The sequence below is a fragment of the Cyanistes caeruleus genome, chromosome 18 (genome assembly GCF_971803275.1).
Source record: "Cyanistes caeruleus chromosome 18, bCyaCae1.hap1.1, whole genome shotgun sequence".
Classification (NCBI taxonomy): domain Eukaryota; kingdom Metazoa; phylum Chordata; class Aves; order Passeriformes; family Paridae; genus Cyanistes; species Cyanistes caeruleus.
Window position 1 is genome coordinate 3,334,639 of NC_141718.1, and position 20,606 is coordinate 3,355,244.

Sequence of the window (20,606 nt, forward strand, 5' to 3'; positions counted from 1 at the left end):
CACAGACAGGAAAAAGAGGAGGAAGCTTTTTTTTTTTTTTTTTTTAAGTGTCAAAGTTTTGATGAAAATTTGTTTCTGGTAGTTACACCACAACTAACTTGTGCAGAGTGTCAGTCAGCCAAATTCAACCTTGAGTACACATGAGAAAGGTCAAAGCACTGTCAAAAGCAATGCTGCCCATAGTCTGAAGATTCTATTGATTATCCATAATTATTTACTACTTCTAGAATTTGAACCCTTAAGATTCATTTCGCCTGTGATTCTAAACCAGAGAGCGCAATCAGGCCAGAACAAACAACGAAACTGAAGTTTGACATTTGATTCCAGTCTCAATGTCACTCTGCCTTTCACTTGACAAGGACATTGCACGCGTTAAAATCAGGAAGCGCCTGTTCAAGTGATCTTGTCTGCTGAAATGCAATGCGTGTACACGGGGCTTGGTTAGGTTTTAAAGAAAGACAGAAAGTGAAACGCACTGGGAGCTGTTTCTCTGAGTTTTGAAGCCACCAGGCCTTACAGGCACCCACAAGTGAAACGCCCAGTCTGGGCCCGGACACCCAGCACACACAGCCCCCCATGCCAAAGGCGGGCAGAGCTGCAACAAAGAGCACGAGAGCTTCCCTGGGAAGCTAAAAAAGGAAACTCATGGTGACACTGACAGGCAGAACCAGCTCCTTTGTCTGAGACCGGGGGTTGAGCCGCTCGCCATGTGCAGCTCCGGGAAGGAGGGGGGAGGTTTACACAGCGAGGCCGAAGCCAGCTCAGCCCCCAGCCCGGCCACTTACCCAGCACATCCGCGGTGCGGTGCCGCGCCACGAAACAGGCGTCATCCCCGTAGCACATGCCTTTCTTGAGGATGCCCTTGCGGAAATCTTTGCCGAAGCCACAGCTGGCCGTCACCAGGCTGTAGTCGCGGGAGTCCGTCTGCGAGAGGCCGCCCAGGACCGCCCGCGCCACCAGCCTGCCGTAGGAGAGCACCGAGAACATGGCGTGGGGCGCCCAGCAGCCGAGCGCCAGGAACGCGGGGAGCCACCGGCGCAGCCGCCTCCTGCCCGCCGAGCGCCCGCCGCAGGGCGCCAGCCTTCCTTCCCCTGCCGCCGGCCCGCGCCGCCGCCGCTCCGAGCCCTGCCCGCCGCGGAGCCTCGTCCCTCCGGCTGCGGCTGCGGTTCACCCGCCCTCGCTGCCCCTCACGGCCCGCGCGCTGCCCCTCACGGCCGGGCTCGCCGGCAGCGCCCCCGCCTTCCGCGCCGCCCCCCCCGCCCCCCGAGGGGGGCTGTGCCAGCTCCCCGCTGCCCGCGGAGCTCTCGGGGCTCCCTCCGGGCTCGCTCCCCGCCGCCCGCGGTGCCCGGTCAGAGCCGCCCGCGCCGCCCCCGCGCCCCGCCGCCCGCCGCCGCCGCCATCTTCGCCGCGCGTGCTGAGGCGAGGTGAGGGCCCCGGCGCTGGGCGGGGCGCGAGGTCGGCCCCGCCTCCTCCCCTCCTCCCGGCGCGCGTGCGCGGCGGCGGCGCGCGGCCGGCCCCCATTGGCTCCCCGCCCCGCGCTCATTTGCATGTTGCGGGACAATAACAGCGGGCGGCTCCCGGCAGCCCCCGCGGCGCCGAGCGGAGCCCGCGCCCCCGCCCCCGCCGGGCCCCGCCGCCTCTCGCCCGCAATTAACGCAATTAACGCAATTAACGTTCACACACCGGCACAGCGCGGCTGCGCCTAACCCACATACTTTGCCCTCCACGCCCCGCGTGTCTCGCGTGCTCCGAATAACTCGCGGGGACTCGATGGCCGCCGGTGCTTCGTGCCTGCTGAGGACGGTTATGTGAGTCACGCCGTGCAAAAATGTGCTTTTATTTTTTTTTCCCCCCCAAGGATGACTCGCCCTGTTCTCCCCGGCTCGGTGCGACCAGAGACAGAGACAGCTCAGCGCCGCTCGTGAGAGGCTTCTCTGCAAATCCATGGCAGCGCTGGCAGTTAATCCATTTTGGTTAAGGAACGTGAAATGCCAAACAAAAACCTCACGAGAAGGGTGGGTTGTGCAGTCATCACTCAAAGCCCAGAAAACCACGTTATTTGTAGTTGAGAGTGACACAAAGCTCTCAGCTGGACAACTTCAACAGCAACGACTTCAAGGCATCAATGCTGTAAAGACCCACAATATTAAAAAAAGACCCAATTCCTCGTTTTCTGCAGCTCGGTTTTCCGCGCTGCTCGTGGGTGTGCAAAAAATGGCTTTGTCCCCTTGGAAGTTCCCAGCAGGTTGCTCTGCAAATTCGTTTAATTCCTCCGGGTACACGCATAAGAGACTGCTGCTACTTATATAATCCGAACCACGTAAATAACAAACAACAGAGGTGTAAATACAGCAGAGGCAGGTGTGAAACCTGCTCCCCGAGCTGCCTGCAGTGGAAGGAAGAGCTCTGTGCCACAATCCATCCATGGGAACGCTGCTGAAGCACCCTCATTATCACACGGGAGGCATTTTCCTTGACAGAGACAATATTGCCCCCCATACACTGCTAAAGGCTTAAGCAATGCATGAGAATTATCCAGCTAAAGCTGAAAGAGTATCCAAATTTATTAAAAAATTAATCCTCCCGTTAGAACAGGGAGAAAGAGAAGGAGGAGCAGCCCAGGCCCAGTGTGGTGGATTAGGGAAGGCTGCACAGCTCAATGCACCAATGTGCTGGAGATAAGGGAGTGCTGCTGCCAGGGCCTGGCAGGGTGTGAGAGCAGACAAACAAGGTAGCTCATCTCAGTGCCTCACACCCTCCTTTATCGGCAAAAGGAAGCACACATTTGCAGAGTTTCCCCCACAGAATCATTCTTTGCCTTCCCCAAGTCTCATTCTTCCTCCTTGTTCTTCCTCCTCCTTGCCCAGGTCCTGTCTAGTTCAAGTCCAGCCTGGCCTAACCCCTTGTTCTGTGCTGCTGCCTGCAGTGCCCTGAAGCAGCTCAGGTTGGTGCAAGGTGACCTGTCCTGCATTACCTGGCTGTGCTGCTCAGCATGTGATCCCCCCGCCAGCTAAAGATGAACTCTCCATGCCTCAATGCTGAGTTTTCCAGGGCTGGAAGGGTTCTCTCCGTGCCACTTTGCCCAGTAGCCATGGCTCAAATGCTGAGGGACATCGTGGGCTCAGGGCTGACAAACTCATTTGGCAGAGCACGACTCTGTGCTTCCCTAAGTGCTCCCAAGCCAAGGCACACTGTGAGCTCTTCACACTCCTCCATCCTTGAAAGTCTCTGGAACAGCCTCCCCAGGGAAGTGGTGGAGTCACAATCCCTTGAAGTGATCAAAAAATGAGTAGATGTGGCACTTTGTGACACAGTTTAGTGGGCATGGGGGTATTTGGTCAAAGGTTGGGCTTCATCTTGGAAGTCTTTTCCAATCTTAATGACCCCATGATTCTACCCCAGGTCACCCACCCAAGTCTGTCCAGACAGCCAGACAACCTCATGATTTACATGGTAATTAGTAACCTTTGATGAACTCTGTCACTCCTGCACAAGGATGCTGTGCCCAGATGAAAAACTGCTCCTGGTTTTTCATTCAGAGGATCTTCTCTGGGATCCTGTGAGACAAAAACCCAACTGTATTTAATAAAATACTTCAGAACTGGTTTTCTCCACTGCTCAGTGTCAGTCTGGATAGCTCTCCCTGTAAATCCCTCCCAGCCCATGCCCTGCTGCCTTACTCAGTGTTATTCTTGTACCCTCAGAGTCAATATCCTGCCAAGTGATATTTCTTTAAAATTCCCCAATGCACAAATTTGGCACAAAAACTGGAGCAAAGGGCATCCCCCTGGTTACTGCAGCTGGGTGGAATCTTCCCACCTCAAAGTCCAAGATCTATTTACATCAGCTCACTTAAGCTGCAAAAACAGAATGAGCTCTTCCTGCTAGGCTTGCTCAGACCAATAAATGCACCTGGGAGTGCAAAGCAGAAGTGCTGCACAAAGTAATCCAGTGCTGAAGGCACAAGCAGGTTTCCAGCTTGTTTTAAAACTGATTCACTCGTAGCTGACGTCAATCCTCCCTCCCAAGTATCTTAGCCCTGAGATTGGAGTGTGATAAATATTACCTGTAATGCCATCTGCTGTACAGACTGCTCTGGCTCCTCACTATTTATTTAAGGGCTAATCTTGTGCTAGACCAGAATGCAGTTTATTTTGGCCTGGTTTGACTTTAGTTGGACTCTAATTCCAAATGTCTGTCCACTTGGACATTTAAAGTGACCTGTCATAGGGCAAACCCAATGTTAGCTCTGAAAAGGTGAAGTTCAAGACAGCACAGTTGGATTAGAAAGAAAACCAATGTGAGAAGGACCATATGAGACTTCCCTCATGAGGATTCAAGAGAAGATGAAGAGTCAGAAGATCAGCAAGAGGAATCACAGAATGGTTTGGAAGAGACCTCAAAGATCAACTCATTTCACCCCCTGCCATGGGCAGGGACACCTTCCACTATCCCTGGTTACTCCAACCTGGCCTTGGACACTTCCAGGGATGGGGCAGTCACAGCTTCTATAATGCTTAAATGCACATCAGATGCTGCTTAAACTGTAATTGAAACATTAATAGAATAAATCCCTGAACGTGTTATTTAATAAGCAGGAATCTACTGATCTCAAATTGCTTGAATTTTCGCTTTATAAGACCTCCCACATAAGGATCACAGTGCCCTTTTTAATTATTAATTAACTCATGTTGACAGGATAAATTTAAATCTCTCTGATGGAGAACAAGCATTATGTATTGATGTCCTGATCTTATCCTACACATGTGGACTTGCTCTTTGGAACCTGTTTCAGAAGTCAAATAACAGAGTGAGTTTTGTGGTGGTGGGGGGTTTTCAAATGTTTTTTCTTAGATGTGGTTTTGGTCTTGCCTTTCTCTGCATGACAAAGGTGGTTTTTTTCTATTACAGCAAGTATTGGAAATGGGTTTAGGTGAACTGTTGATATGAGTGAAGCCCTAAAAAAAAAGGTCTCGAGAAAACCAGATTAATTCCATCCTACTTGCCCACTTCTATTCCACTTCAATGGTAGATGCAGTAAGAATTAATACCTCTTTATTCATCCAGCTCCTGCCCACATTCATCCAGGGTGCAATCTGTGCTTTCAGATTTCAGCAAGGCTTGGTTTTAGTCTTGGAGTCGGGTCCCCTGTGCACCATCAGCTTTGCCAAGTAATTCTGGATGCAAGACAAATGTATTAAATTCTGTTTTCCCCTGTGCAATGTCATCAGCCCTTTTTTACTGATTTTAAAGGCATCAGAAACATGTAAACTAACAAGCAGGGGTGTTTTAGTATTAATTATCTCATGACACTGCAGTGGAACAAGAACATAGATCACAACCAGTGATGATAAATAAACCAAGCACCACTCTCCCTCCAAGCCTGCAAAATAAATTCTAAGTTTCCAACTTTGCAGGACTTGTAGGGAGGAGAAACATCTCCATCCTTGTTAACTGACCATGTGGGAGCTTAGTCAAAGAAGTTGAAGGGGTTCTAAGCCCTTAAATCAGCTTCACACAGAGGGAAGTTATATCTCAGCCATGTATTCCAGCTGTCCTTCCTGCAGGATTGCCTCTCTTTTTGTTCCTTTGCTGTGGGACAGTGAAAGAGATGCAACTGTAAAGATTCCCAGAATTTCTTCCAAACACAGGCACATGTTCTCATCAGTGGCTGCAGCCAGCCCTGGTACAACCTCAGTGAGAAGCAAAACAACAAAGCCCCTATGGTGCCATTTTTACAGGTCCTTTTCAAAATGGAAGTGTGTGAGTCACTCTAAGCTTGAAAAAAGTAACAAACCAAACACCAGCAACAGCATTTTGGCCACCTGAGGAACAGCAAAAAAAAAAACCAGACTGAAAACACCAGCTCTTCATCCCTGTGGAAGAAAGTAAACATAGAGATTTTGGGTTACATTTCCCAAGGAAGGCAGGTTGGAGGTTATTTTTGGTGAGGTTATTTTGGGGTGTCAGGTCTGAGGCAGAGTGGAGCACACCAGGTTCTCACCTTTGTGTCACCGTGTCCTTGGAGGAACGAGGCCTTTCCATGGGCAAGGATGACTCCAGGATTTTGCCACATGACGTGGAGCTGTTTCAAACCCATCCTGTAGCAGCTCTTTGATAACATCAAACGGCCTTGGTGGCCTCTGTCTTGTGTGACTCCTCACTCCTGTGATGTGGACACAGCAAAGGAAGGGCACTGTGGAATTATTTCCCTTTTCAATGGAATTTTAATGATTTTTAGAGCTTTTCTTGCCTTCCCTTCAAGGTGACAGTAATGAACCTGGTCAGGGAAATAAAACAAATCAAAAAATTATGGATTTTTTAATGCTGGAAAAGATTTAAAGAACCCTAAGGAACGATGATAATTTAGTCATTCTCTAGCCCAGTTTTTTCCCAAATTAGTACAAAAGTAGAATAATTTAGGTTGAAAAATACCTCTAAGATATCTGAGCACATGAAAAAGATTACTAATAAGATTACCAAATATGCTCACTGAGCACTGAGGGCCCACAGCATCTTCAAAAGGAGAAACTTACACACTTTAAAAATTACTTTAAGGAAAGATCACTTAAAAAAAGTTGCAAAAATACGTGAAATATTGTATTTTATATCTCTCAAGAGGCCATTCCCCAATTTTAATTTTTTTTTTAACGTGTGGGCTTCCAAGAACTTTTTTCCAAACCACCTACGCGGATCACTACACCTGAAACCCTTCCCATGGCTCTGAGGGGACCCCTCATCACAGCCGGGCTCGGCTGTTCCTCAGGGCTCTGGCTGGCACCACCACGACGGCCATACCCAGCCAGAACCCTGCGCGTGGCCTCTCCTCGAGGCTCCCCGCGCTGGGAGGCGATGAGGGAGCCCCAAGGCGGCTGAACGACCGCAAATACCGGGGGTCCATCCCCTCCCCAGGCCCGCCATGTTCTCAGGGCGCAGCCCTTCCCCTCCGCCCGCCAAATCTCGCGAGAGCAGGACCCGCCCTTCCCGTGATGCCCCGCGCGCCCTGGCAACGCGCCGTTGCTAAGGGCGGCCGCCATGGCGGCGCCGCCGGGGCCCGGGGTTTTCTTCGTCCTTACCCTCATCCTCCTTCCGCCGCCGTCGCTCCGGGCAGAAGAGCCGGCCGCGGAACCCGCAGACATTCGTGATGCCGCACAGACGCGGGTCCGCAGCGCGCCGGCCCCGGTCACGGACGGTGGGTGCCCTCCGGGCGCTGCGGGCACCGGCGGCGCCCCCCGGCTATGGGGAGCCTCGCTCGCTGCCTCCCTCGGCATTCGGCCTTTGGCCTCTGCTTCCTACTGCGGTCTCCCGGGATTGGCACAACCGCCCGGCTTCTGCCGGGGATCTCTGGGGCTGGCTGCACCCCTGGGCAGCTGCAGCCGCCGCAGCCGAGGCTCGGAGCTTCCTTAGAAAAGCTCAGCGAGCCCCTGAGCAGCCTGCAGGCCCCGGGCACGGTGATCGTGGCATGACCATCACAGAGCAGGGCACCCCACAGCCCTGGGGATCGGTGGGGGTGGAGGGCAGGCTGTGCTGCCCATCCTGAGCACAGCGGGCAGCTCCGACCAGGCCCGGGATGTCCTTGGGGGGCTCCACGCACTCCCCGAGCTGTGGATACATTGTCATAAAAATAGAGCTCACAAAGTTTTGTTACTGCGTTCTCAGAAGGTGTTTCCCGCTGTGTTATTGGCTACACTTTAATATCCTGGTGTTGCCCTAAGCTGAGTTTTCCGTGGGTTACCTGCCAAACGAAACCCAGCCCAGTGCTACTTCCTTAGGGAAAAGAGATTTAAATCCCTAATCTCACAGGTATAACCTTGCAATCTAATCATCCATGTTTGAACTTCTCTTGTTTACAGGATGAGCTAAGCTCTGCCAACAGAATGGTCAGAACTTCAGAGATTCCAGGAAATACCTGGATACTGTTCAGGTGGTCAGAGAACATCCACGGGCCACAGAGAAACAGGCAGCAGTCAAAGTGAAATAAAAGAATTATGAAAATATTCTTTGAATGTCTTTTCTATAAAATACTTGCCTTAATTTTCCTCATTCTCTGCTATTCTTAAGTCTAGATTAATTATAGAACAGCAACTCTCAAAAACAGTTCAGTAGAGTAATATCTGTTCTTTGAATTTATAAACTTGAAAATCTCAAAGTGTTTCAAGAAGTTGCCAAGTGCATATTTTATTGAGCTAGTTTACAGAATTATTAGCAATCACTCTATCTGTGATTACAATATTTCACAGTATCTACAAACAGAGAAAAAAAGCAATTTCAAAGAAGTCAACTATGGTTATGTTGGCACATCAAGGAAATGTATTCCTGGACCCTGAGACATCCTCAATACTTGTAAATATCTCTCTGTTCTTTCAAAATGTTTTATTTTTCTTCCTAATAAGCTGAAAAAGCAGATACAAACAAGGTGTATTTATAGCTCATTTTTTTCCCTCTGCAGGGCTAAGTAGATTTTCACACCTCCAAAATCCCTATTGAATTGGGGGTTTTGTTTGTCAGGGAGCAGATTTCAGTAAGCTTTGGTTTTGTTCACATGTTCCAAACAGATTTGCTCAGCAGCAGAAAAGATGGCTTTTAAAAAATTGTTTCAAGAAAACATGAAGTAGGAGAAGGCTTTGGACCAAAAGTTTGTGTCAAAACCAGGGCAAAGTGAAAGTGTTTGGGACATGGTGTGAAGTGTGAAGTCCCCACTGCAGTGCTCATTTCACTCTCTGCTGCAGTTGCCAGGCTGTGTGTCTGCGACCTGCTGGTGGCACAGTGTGATGTCAACTGCTGCTGTGACCCTGACTGCAGCCCCGAGGACTTCAGCCTCTTCACCTCCTGCTCAGTCCCTGTGGTCACGTGAGTGCAGAAATATCCAGAAAGTACAAAATCATCGTTCATTTCCTGCCTGCCTTTGAAGGGCTCTGTCCTCTCCTCTGACCCATTCCTACCCTCCCTGCTGCATCCTGACCCCCCTGCATTGACCAGGCAGAGCAGCAAATCCACCTCCCACCCAGTTCTCTCCCACTCATTCCCTCTTTCTTCCTGCTCCTTGCTTTCCTCCTGTTTCACGGTGCTTCTCTCTGTGGCCATTTAGGTGGTGATGTTTTTTAGGGGGGGAAGAATGATGCATCTTTAGGCTTTCATCAATTCAGTGACTGGAAATTAAGAAAACTGATACCACAGGATCAATCTGGCCACTTTTGTAGATCACTAGCTTTTATCAGTAAATTTATCAGTAACCTCTTTGGTTACATTTATGATATCAGCTACACACTTAATCATTTCAGAGCTTGTTGAAATAGTGTGAGCAATTTTCTGACCCTAATTTTACAAGTCACAGTCCCAACCTGCTCCCCCACTCCCACTCCACAAATACTAAAATTTAACATTATACTAATAAAGCCAAAAGTTGTTTCTTTGCTATTTAGTTTATCTGAAAACACCTTCACCCAATTCCATCTTCTCAAAGAGGAGTTAAGAAAGCTCACTTCAAAATCATAATGTGCAAAAAAACCTCTCAGTGACTTCTCAGAACAATAAGTGCAGCTTTTCAACCCACCTTCTGTATAAATTATGCCAATCTGAGCACTGGGGGTTTATTCTTGGTGCTTTGAAATTTGAATTAGCAGTCATGCCAGACTGTGGTTTCTTATTGTTCTGGCACACAAAGACTCCTGCTCCCCATTTATAGATATTTATATAGATCAGAAAGGTCTAATCAACGCCCTCCTGAGTGACACTTTAATTGCCTCGGGTGACTGTGCTGCCTTTGTCAACTAGAAATGCCTCAAATGAAGTTGTGTTTCTTTGCCCAAATTCTTTTGTGTAAAATGTTTATTTTGCATGAAAAGCCAGGGGATTTTCAGTGTCTGCAGGTGTTGTGGGTCTCATTATTTACATCAGAGTTTATCTACATTTGCATATTTGTGTTATTTTGGTTGATCCCAACGCAGAGGCCGTGACGTCTCTGGAACAGCAGCAGAAGGGTTTGATTTATGTTGAGATCCTATTAACAAATGACTCACCTCATGAAAGAACTTAACTCCAGGCATGAAAATTTCTAAAAGTCATTTCAGTTCTCCAGGGCCTGTCCTTAGCTGCTCTGTCCTGCTAGATAGCAGTTTCACAGGGACCACCAGGTTGTGTTTGTAGCATGTGGCACACACCAGTGCTCCCAGGCTCTGAAGTGGCACATTCTCCTACAGTTCTGGGCTGTTGATGAGCCCGTGGCATAGCCTTAAACACTTTTCCAAGACAGGCTGGGTTCATATCACCTCCTGTTCCTCACTCTGCCATTTCTTTCAATGCATCTCAAGTAGGATTTTTTCCCATTCCCTGCTCAAAATGAATATAATTCCAAAATCCACAAAACTGACCTGTTTTCCTGCTCTGACATCCCACTTGGGTTGTAGAAATGAAAGTGCTGCTGAGCTGTGTGTGGCCTGTGGTGCAGCCCTGCATTTTTGGGGCCTCAACCATCTGGGTCCCATCCAATCTAGCATTTTCTTTCTCATATTGTCACTGGTTTTCCCTCCCCCGTCTGTTTCTTACCTTCCTTCATGTTGCTGCTCACAGTTTCCTCTGCTGAACAAAACATGTGGGAGAATTCTCTATTATTTATTATTAAGCACAGAGTAGAAAACAATAGGAACCTTCTAAGGATGCATGGTTGTTCTACAAATTGTGTTAAATTCAGGAATTTCATGTTTTATTTTTCTGGTGCTGCCTCAGTAGATGAAAAGTACTTTTAAATCTGGTCAACATTAACTTCTAGTGGGTCATTAATTAATTTTGTTTATTTGCAGAGGTGACAGCCAGCTGTGTAGTCAGAAAGCTGCTGTGTATTCTCTTGATGTTGAAGCAAATCCACCAGAAAGGATATTTAAATTAATTGACCAAGTCAATCCCAGTATTTTCTGCATTCATGCTACAAACTGTAAGTAGAGTTTTAGGCAATATTAAGCATTGTGGTGTTACTTTTTGTAAGCTCTTTAGGTACCAGAAAACAACTAAATTTAAAACTATTCTCATTTTATTAAACCTCTCAGGAAACTGGTAATTCTGTCTGCTCAGTCCTTATGTTGTGATCCTTTCACTTGTGAAAACATGAAATTGAACATCTGGTACTCGTGGTCTTTTCTGTTGGAAAAAACAAAATAGTTTAGTTTGGTTTTTTTTGCAAATAATTTAACATCCTAAATAAATCATTTAGGATTAAAGTTGTCTCTTTTTGTTACTAAATATTGTTTCTGTATTTTTTTTTTTTTTTAATTATCTCCTTCTTTAAATATTTTGACAGATAAACAAGCCCTGTACCTCAAATCCCCTGAAATCCCAACTCCAGAAAATTTTGATCAGTTGCTTGACAAATTTGGAGGTGCTACCTTCAGTGCTGAGCCTGACAGCTGGAATTTGGATGCAGATGCTCAAAATCCCCCTGATGCAAATGAAACTTCCAGATATGAGGTAAATTATCTCTGATTCATTAGAAGGTAAATTCTATTTGATGCAATTAGTATTAGATTATTCCAGAAAGAACAAATCAGCATTGTTTGCATCTGCTTTTAAATAATTTACATTAGTCTTTAAATATAGAAATGTAAAAAGAAGAAATGTTATGTTTTGTGTTTAGTTAAAAAGTGAACTAGATTTTTAAGATAATTGAAAAGTCACTTTTTTTTTTTTTTCTGTTTTCAACATAAAGCTGTAGCAGTGGCTGAAGAATTGCTGCACAAAGTAGTATTGAGAGATCCTGTGGAAATAACTACTGTTTTTATTCATATTTGTTGTTAATAAAAATGCTCTGAAACTTTCCATGGGCTGAAACACACCTATGTACCTGACTGTGGTTTTTATTTGGCAGTATGGGGTTCCTGTGCAGACAGAGGATGCATTTCTAAGGCTGCCAAGTCCTGTTGTCTCTTCTTGGTGCTCTGACACAAATCCTGCAGGTTGGAAAAGTGCACTTGAATCCAAATTTTTTGGCTTTCTAGTATTCTGCTCTGGTTTGAGATTAGTTAGTCAGAAAGCTGGCACACTCCCCATGGAGAATTCAGCTAAAGGTTCATAAGCAGATGGTTTTCAAATCACTTTTCTCTATTTGGTTCGTTTTTTAAGACATAGAATAGAAACTGTGTTGTATCTCTATTAAATATTCAAAGTGAGATATGTAAATCCCTGAGAATCTTCTAAAGGGTTGTTTATCCAACAATAAAATGTTCTTTTTGGGATAATTGGTTTAATCAAACAGTACAAGGGTGACACCCTGAGGGAGGAGGGGTTTGCACCAAGCCAGCCCTGCCTGGGCAGCCTTTGGCAGATTCCCTTTGCACAGGGGCTCCTCTCATAAATCAGATTTGCAGGCTGAGCTCTGCATTTTTAACCTTTCACACAAACCTTTCACCTTTACCCTTAATTCCCTGAGGTGGAGGTGAAAAAAAAAGCCACAACCAAACCCCCACCTGCATTTTCCAAATCCCACTGTTATCATTAAATGTGGTCTCATAACAGTCGTGGTGGTGATTACAGGATTTAAGTCTTTTGTGAAGGAAAAAAAATATCTTATGAGATTCAAAAATTAAGTAAATTTCATGAAGCTTTTTCTAGAAGGAGTAATACTTTTTCTCATAGCATTTTTGGAGAATATAAAAATTTTATTCTTCATAGCTCACATGAAACCTTATCTGCAATAGAGATGGTATTTACTTTCACTTTTGCTTGTACCTAAGATACTTTTATTGTTTTTCATTTATACTTTTCATAATTCCTCTTTAATTTCCTCCAGTAATACTTGATGACTTTTTTTTTTTTTTCCCCAGGGTTTTTAGTAAACCAAGCCACAAAATGCATTCGATCAGTGAGTGTGGAAAAATGTGACAGCATTCAAGCACTTAGCATGTTGTTTTATATCAACTCCAGCATTTTGGCAGTAAGTATGATTTGAAACAGTCATATAGATAAAATATGAGTATTTTATATCTTTTTGCATCTGCAGAATGAAGTAACTTCTGTTTACTGAGGGATATGGTGTTTTATTTGGATTTTTAAATTGTGAATTGGGAAGAAACATCTCCCTGTACAGCAGACTTTTATACAGAAAGCCTTTGAGAATGTTTTTACTTCAAGCTTTGGTAACAGAAGCATTTGCTGTTCTCTGCTTAGCCAAATATAAATAATGTAGTCAAGATAAAGTGAAAAATAATAGTTTTGAAGATCCAAGGTCATGTCACTGAGCTAGTGCAGTTTCACGTTTCTGTGCATGTTCAGGATTTTCCAAGAAGCTCATTTATCAGAACACATAATTCTAAGAAATCTGAGTTTTAAAGAGTTGGTAGAACTTTGTACTGAAAAGAACCTGTCATATTTAATCCTTTGCATCTGCCCTTTTCCTCCAAGCCTCAGTTTTTGATAGTAGGGGCTGGCACAGCCTTCTTTATGCTCCCAAAGGACATGACTGAGAACAATTTTCATCGGCTTCTGCCTGCTAAAATCGAATCTGGGGTTATTTTTCAAAGCTTTGCCTTCTTTTTCATCCCTTTCTGACCTGGGGGATGATATCTTATGTGAAAATAAATCCCCTGCAAGGATATTCATGAAGACAAAGAAATCACTCATGAAAAAATGAAACTGAAATACATCATACCTTAATCTGATGGCTCCTTCCAGAAGCTGAAGGTTGTAAAGAAACAGCAACCTCTTCACCATTAAAATTATTTTAATTTATGTAATTATTTAAATTAATTTAATTAGCAGTGAGTAACTGCTTAAAGACCCCTTCCAGGCTGCTCACAGATTCCAAAGCTCCCAAAGGCAAGGAAAGCCCACTAAGCAGTTCACAGGTGGGATCATTCTCCTACTCCTTCAGGATCTCATTGAAATCAGTCAAGGATTGCTCCCAAATGTTGACTTTTGATTCTTCTGCTGTGGAAGAGGTGGAGAAAACACTGCCTCAGAAGGGCTCTGAGTGTCTCCATGTCCTTCCAAAATTAGGTCTTTTTGGCTGCAGGAACAGAAAAGAACAAGAGTGGCTCAGGCCAGGCTCCAGCAGCCGAGTGGGTTTGACTTTAAAGTCAATTTAAAGAATTCCCTTTCCTGACTGGAAAAGTCCATAACCCCTTATCCATGTGCTGCTTGCCAAGGCAATGGCTGAGCTCGGGAGAGGTGCCCAGAGCACGCTGGATGTCAGGAAGGATCAGATGGAATCTGAGAAGCTGCTGGAGATGCTCTGTGGGAAGGTTCCCTTCCCAAAGGGAGCTGGAGGTGGGATGTGAGGAGAGAAAAGCGATGGCACTGGGGACAGGATGGTCACAGGGCAGAGCAGGAGCCCTCCCAGTGCCAGCAGATGGAGCTGCCGGCAAAAGAAACGGCAAACCAGTGACTGAGCGAGCCTTACTGGGAGCACTGGGACAGCGGGTCCTACAGAAAACCCCATCCCCAGGAGCCCACCCTCCATGCCAGGATGGGCAGCTGGAGTGAGAGCAGAATTTTGGGAATTGTTTCAGGTAATCTCTGCTCTCTGCCCTGGCCTAACCAGCAGATCCAAGGAGTTTTGGGGATTCCTGGAATCTCCCAACAGGAGGTGTCTCACACACACCATGGTTAGTGAGCAGTGTGCAGTTGCCAAAGCAACGAGCTGTTCCTGCCTCCCTGCCCGGGGGGAAGCTGAGGCAGCAGTGTGGCTGCAGTGCTGTCTGCCAGTGACCTCCAGAGACATCACCCATCATCCCAGTCATGGATAAACAGAACTCTAGGAGTGGTGCTCACTCCTCTCCCAGTCAGAAATAGCACCATTCCCTGAAGGATGAGTCTAATCTTTGCAGGGACTTTTATTCATCCAGCTCATTCTGATGGCTGAGCTGTACCTTGGGATGATAAATGTGTGACAGTCTGTACCTGCATCACCTTCAGCTCTCCAGCTCCCAGGAATGTGTTCCCTGCTGGCACTGGAGATGAGTCACTGCTCTCAGTATCCCATCATAATTCAGCAGAATTGCTTCATGATCACAGTCCAGTCCTTGGTCCCTTCCCAAAGATGTGGCTCAAACATTCATTGGAAAGTCAGACAAGTAAAACCTTTGACAAAATGGTGCTCCATTTTATAGGCTTGATTGATGACCTTAGTCTGACATTTCTGCCTTTCCATGAAATATTTTTAGTGGAAATTTTTCAGTGGGGCAACACATATCCATGTGCTGTACAACAAGAGAGATACTTGCTTTTCTTTTATTGGTTTAGAGACCATGAAACTATGGAACAAGATAACTAAAGATTTTAATTTCTTTGGGAAGCACAGCCTGGCAGGTTTCCTAAAGATGGTCTCTGAATAATTCTAAGGGTTAGAAGAGGGAGGGAATTGGACTGTGGCAGTTCTTTTCACACTTCCTGAATACTCTGGTTTATATCCAATTAACTCCATAACATAAAAGTTATTGTTATGAGAAAGAGTTAAATAGACAAAGCCTTACCTGTTTTACTTGTCTGCTACGTACAATAGGTCAGACCTTTGCTACTGCTTTAATTTGTCCTTTTATTCTCCCTCAGGTGCCCAAATCGAGTCAGATGGTAAGTATCCTTCTAAATTAGTTAGAAGAGCTGTGGGCAAAATTCTTATTAAGTTACAGTCAGTGGGAATTTTTCACTGATTGATCAAATCTTTACATTAAAAAAAATTGCATCATTTGCTATCAGTAATGATACTTAGCAACTCAAATATAAAATGCTGCCTGCAAACATTCAAGCCTGATATATTTCCCTCATATAGAACTCCCTCTTTTCAAGAAAATCTCTTTATTTATTTAAACACAGACCCTTTGGTTGAGCTTCAGTAGTCCTTGTAACACAGCAGTTGTTCAGAGAATTACTGAGTGCTGTTGCTGTGGAACAGAACCCGGAAAGGTCACGCACATAATAACACAGAAAGAGCCAAAATTAATTATACCCAGTGTTCAGAGCTGACACGAGTCTGTTTTTCAGGTGAATATTACTGTCCAGTCCATAGTTGTCCAGTCTCTGAATGGAATGAGGACTTTACTGAGCAGCAGTGATGTTCTGAGGCTCCCCATGGTTTCAGATGAACTGTGCATCAATGCAGTTCTTGGGGTAGGTCTGGCAGCCTTTTTCTCCTCAGAGCTGATGGAAGGCATCTGTGCATCAAATCACTTCTGATTCCCAAACAGCAAAGCTGTCAGGAAGGCCTTGCAGTTTCCTTATATTGTGACATCTCCAAAGTAAATGTCATGGGAGAAGCACTGATTTTGGATAAAAGGGAGTGTTTTGCAACAAAATAATAACTCTGTGCAACATAGCATGGAGCCAGGCTGAAATCCTGGTGTTACTTCTGTGTATGTGGCAAAACAGACAATGACATGAGTTTGGAATTTACTTTATGCTTGGGAGTTTATTTCAGGTGCACTAATGACAGAGAGAGGAATGCTGCACATCATCTTTTAATTTTAAAGTAAATGAATGTTGTGCCTGTGCTTAGGTTTATCAAAAAGTCAGTTGTGAAGAGGCTCCAGCCTCTAGAGGATATAACCCATCCCCACCCTGGAGCTGAGTTTCTTAAGCAAGCAAGCAAGAAAATACTTGCATGGTTTAAATTTTTCTCTTTTTTTTTCAAGTTTCTCTTATGTATTTGTTCAAATTAATATCTAAAACGTTTAATTTTCAGGTGAATTATCACATTACCCACACAGACACAGGAGAAATAATAGAAGCAGCTGCTGCTTTTGTCTTGGGGGCAATTAGCAAAGAAACACTTTCAATAGAGCAGAGCTTCGAAATCAGCTTCACTCAGGTAACGGTGGAGATGTCATGGGTGACTTGGTGAAAGTCATTTAATTACAAAACTTATTAAACTTGAATCAGAACAATTGTTAGTAGCAAGGTGAGACAGAACTTGCCCTGGATACTCAGCATTTCAGAGCTAGGCAATGAAGGCCTCCAAAGTCTGTCATGTTTATGAGCCCGAGCTTGTGACTATAACAGAGAAAGCAAAGCCTCAGTCTTGCCCTCATCATGCAAGGCAGGTCATAATCCTAAAATAACTGAAATATTTCTGTGTTTTCCTACCACTTCAGTGCAGGATAAGAACTAATACTCTGTTTGCATTGCAGGAAAATACACAGCCACTTCCTCTCAGTGGCAATCCTGGCTATGTTGTTGGGCTGCCTGTCAGAGCAGGATTCCAACCTCAAGGATATCCTTTCCCTGCTGCATTTCTGTTTGTTGCACTTGCTCTGGTCCATCCTCACAAATCCTTTTTAGCACGGACATCTACGAAATTCATCTGTTCTCTACCAAAAATAAAAATGTGCTTTTCTTACTGTGTTTTAGGAGGGAATGACTCAGTCCTGACTGCAATCTCCTGGGTTGTGTAGTGAGGTACATTTAGCCCTTCATTGCACACCCTGGTGCTTTTGTGAGAGGAATCTTGAGCCATTATAGCATTTTCAGCTATATTTTAAGGATATGATTAAGGATTCTTTTTTTGTCCCTCTATCCATCAAGCATTTAATTTCCCTTAACTGTGTGTTACATCTGGCATCATTCAGAGTAGTAACAAACACAGCCAACTCACCATTCTGCAGAGCACATCCACCCAGGACTGCCTGGCAGCACAGGGAGCCAGAGCCCCAGTATTATTTGGTTATAACATGGTATCAGGCTGTAAGCTACGGTAAGAAGTAATTTATATTTTTTTTTAATTTAATGCTTTTAACCCTCTGACAACCCTTTCCCTCAGGCTCTGTTCAGGTCCTGGGCCATTTGTACAGCTGGAGGAGTATTGAGAATGGAGTATTTAATTATAAAAAATGTCATTTAATTAACAGTGGTCTTTCTCTTGGAAAGATTGTGTACATTAGCAACTGTAGCCAGAAGGCTTGAACAGAGCAGAGAGCAAGGAGGAATTATGACTGTGCCAAACCAATGGATTTTGCTGTAACTCATCTTTTTGTTTTGTTTTGTTTTCTGGAAGAATTACAGCAGCTATGAAATGCCAGCCTTTGGCTCAGACCCTCCTTGATGTGCTGAAGGGCCAAAGCTTTCCTGAGTACGTGGCCTCATTTGGGAATTCTCAAGCCCAGGATGTGCTGGACTGGGTACCAATAACTCAGCTCCACATCTCAGAGCAGGTGAAAGTTAAAGCACTTCCACCCCTCCATCCTCACGAGATCTGTGCCTGTGCTGCAGCATCAGCTCAGCTTCACACCCTAAAAATGCAGGAACCAACTGGAGGAGAAAATAGGGCTGGGAATGCAGAAATAAACTGGAAAAAACTCATGGAATATTCACAGAGGAGGGAACAACTTCTCTTGATGTAGAAGTTATATTTGATCAAGCTGGTATCCAGGCACCTCAGGGCAACATATTGGGTACAAAGTGAGTTGTTTAGACACAGGTTAGAATGTTGCTATTGTGAGGACAAAGCACCAGAGGTGACAGAGTGAAGGAACAGAATCAGTGTTTCCCCTCTTGCTCCAGGCCAGGGTAAAAGGGAGAGAAGCACAAAAAAAAGATTGTGGATGGATTCTTGCATGCTTCTGCAACTAAAGGATGAATGGTTTCTGTAACCAGAAGTGTAATAGTTCAAGAACAAATGCATAAAAATATTTAAGATTGTAGCCTTCAAAATTCTGCCCTGGCAGAGTTCAGGATTTTGTCCTGCCCAGCAACAGTGCAGGGTCCAGCTGCTCTGGTAAGTTCCTCAGTGAGCTTTCTGGGGACATTCTACCCTTTTAATAACATGAATAATTAATTACTGTGATGGTTTCTGCAAAAGGCAGACAATGAGATGATTTCTCACACTTTGCAGAGCTCATGCCAAATACCAGTGTCACTGGGAGTAGAAGTGAAGTGGACTAAATATGGATCCCTGGTCAATCCACAAGCCAGGATAGTGAATGTTACAGCCACAATCACTAGCACCACACTGAAGCAGGTATGTAATTAAATTACAGGATTTAAGATAAAACAAGTGGCTTGTTTTCCTTGGGTATCAGCTGTGTGATATTGACCCAGATAATCTCTTTATCTAAAGGCAGCACTTCACATTAGAATGTATTTACACCCAGCAGTTCTCTTCCAGCTCAAACACAACTGTGGGCTCCTTGCCAAAACACACTGCAATAAAAATCTATACATCATTTATGGAAAGAAACATGGAACTGTATGAACAAAATCAAAACCTTTTTAACAAACATAACCCAGACCAAATAAAACAATTGTACAAATGAAGCTAAGTCCTGTTTGTATTTTCATTGCAGCTTCCCTCAGGAAGGGAAAGGATTATTCCTGTAACAAGTTCTGTGGTTTTCACTGACATTTCTGCACCTGCAGAGCCAAGCTACAAAGCTTGGCCCACCATTAACATCAAGTTACCCTTTGACTTTTTCTATCCCTTTGTCTAAGGTAAGTATGTATCAAAAAAAACCCCATATTTCTGCTTTATATTAGTTTTAGTCCAGTGTTTATCCTGTAACTGTGATGGGCCATCACTTTCTCCTAAGTTGTAGATACTGGGCTAAAATTGGGCCAGAGAGGAAGGGTGAGATCTTATGAGGTTTCTCAGAAGGTTTAGGGTGAAGAAACCCCCACGAAGTGGAAAGTTCCCAATTATAACTCTGCAGAGAGGACAAAGGTGGCAGTCTGAACTTGCTGGTGGCTCCAGCATGTGGGATCCAGCCCCAGACTGCCCAGCAGTGGCAGGAGGGGAAGGGAAGAGCACAGGGACACACAGGGAAAGCAGGTTCATTATCCCCTAACAGCAGAGATAAATTGCTAATTAAACTCATCATGTACTATTAAATCAGGCTTCTGCTTTATCTCCTTGCACAGATGAATAAGCCACATGTACCTGGCTATTTTTCCCATACCACTAATTAATTACCTTTTTTAAAAAATCTGAGCAGTTGAGTTGTGCTTTCAGTGACCTCTCCAGCTGAGTGGGGCTGAAATCCTTTAAGGACACCTGCTGCAGTCCCCATCTCTCAGAATTCCCACTTCTTAAACCTCACTCTTCAGCTTTCAAACAGCCTCTCCACAGGGACACTCTAGTACCTGAAAAAAATTCAAACACCAGCCTGGCCCTTTAGAATTTGCTTTTTCATGGCTCTTCTGGAGTCTGACTGTTCCCAGCAGTGCACTCACCTACATCTGTTCTTACATATTCCAGTTCTTTTAATACATGGATTTATGAGCTGTGGAAACAAAGAACTTTGCAGCCGCACGGGCTGTGAAGGAACAGTGAAAGGGGAAGAAGAGATGAGGGAATGCAGTATCAGAACTGGGATCTGCTGCTGGAACAAGCCATTGTTTGATGTAAAATGGCACATGTTTGCCTCTAGTTTGGTGCTGATTTCTTTGTCAGGGAAAGGAGTGGTGTGTTGGTGTTTCTGAAATGAATGTTATATAAATAACAAAGTGGCACAAGCAGCAACAGAAATGAGGAAACTACCAACAGTATGAAAAGAATGGCTGGCAGAGAGACGTATTGATGATGAACAGGCAGCTGGAGAAGAAATTACCTTTTCAGTCTGGGTTCTTATCATTTATACTGCAAGTTTGTTGCAAACAAAGAATGCTATCACAGAAAAAAAAAATAAATTATTTTA

General features: G+C 44.9%; 2 protein-coding genes and 1 long non-coding RNA gene across 18 annotated transcripts in view; 1 reads left to right on the forward strand and 2 right to left on the reverse strand.

The window, feature by feature from the left end:
• The window catches only part of PPTC7 (protein phosphatase targeting COQ7), a 26,943-nt gene extending 19,991 nt beyond the window's left edge, over positions 1-6,952 (reverse strand). The window contains exons 1-9 of one of the 16 annotated variants that reach the window (XM_086855446.1): positions 6,799-6,952; positions 6,254-6,280; positions 6,005-6,166; positions 5,052-5,177; positions 4,067-4,221; positions 3,466-3,557; positions 2,975-3,268; positions 1,716-1,791; positions 786-961 (exon numbers count right to left, since the gene is read on the reverse strand). In XM_086855446.1, coding sequence (XP_086711572.1) covers positions 786-843 — 58 coding nt within the window. In that variant the 5' untranslated portion in view covers positions 844-961; positions 1,716-1,791; positions 2,975-3,268; ... (4 more) ...; positions 6,254-6,280; positions 6,799-6,952. Of the gene's footprint in view, positions 1-785; positions 1,144-1,715; positions 1,795-2,974; positions 3,269-3,465; positions 3,558-4,066; positions 4,222-5,051; positions 5,178-5,459; positions 5,877-6,004 lie in introns of those variants that run through there. The other 15 variants (XM_086855445.1, XM_086855444.1, XM_086855440.1 and 12 more) reach the window with 15 other exon arrangements.
• TCTN1 (tectonic family member 1) lies at positions 6,912-20,598 on the forward strand. The gene is made up of 15 exons (XM_023937832.2): positions 6,912-7,192; positions 8,730-8,850; positions 10,800-10,930; positions 11,294-11,460; positions 11,858-11,945; positions 12,813-12,922; positions 15,535-15,555; positions 15,967-16,092; positions 16,664-16,789; positions 17,109-17,191; positions 17,531-17,671; positions 17,972-18,128; positions 18,809-18,934; positions 19,260-19,404; positions 20,168-20,598. Exons 1-14 carry the CDS (start codon positions 7,036-7,038, stop codon positions 19,401-19,403), a joined length of 1,698 nt encoding a protein of 565 aa, XP_023793600.2. The 5' UTR covers positions 6,912-7,035; the 3' UTR covers position 19,404; positions 20,168-20,598.
• LOC147649882 (uncharacterized) lies at positions 8,153-11,939 on the reverse strand. The gene is made up of 2 exons (XR_015277643.1): positions 11,826-11,939; positions 8,153-11,133 (listed from the first exon to the last, which is right to left on the reverse strand). It is a non-coding gene; the product is annotated as an uncharacterized LOC147649882 (long non-coding RNA).
• Positions 20,599-20,606: the final 8 nt, after the last annotated feature.

Bases quoted from the DNA above. Each gene is read 5' to 3' on its own strand.
- TCTN1 (XM_023937832.2), top strand. From the start codon at position 7,036: ATGGCGGCGCCGCCGGGGCCCGGGGTTTTCTTCGTCCTTACCCTCATC. The intron at 11,946-12,812 runs GTTGGAAAAGTG...TTTTTTCCCCAG, and splicing joins CTCTGACACAAATCCTGCAG to GGTTTTTAGTAAACCAAGCC. The intron at 16,790-17,108 runs GTAACGGTGGAG...TTTGCATTGCAG, and splicing joins TCGAAATCAGCTTCACTCAG to GAAAATACACAGCCACTTCC.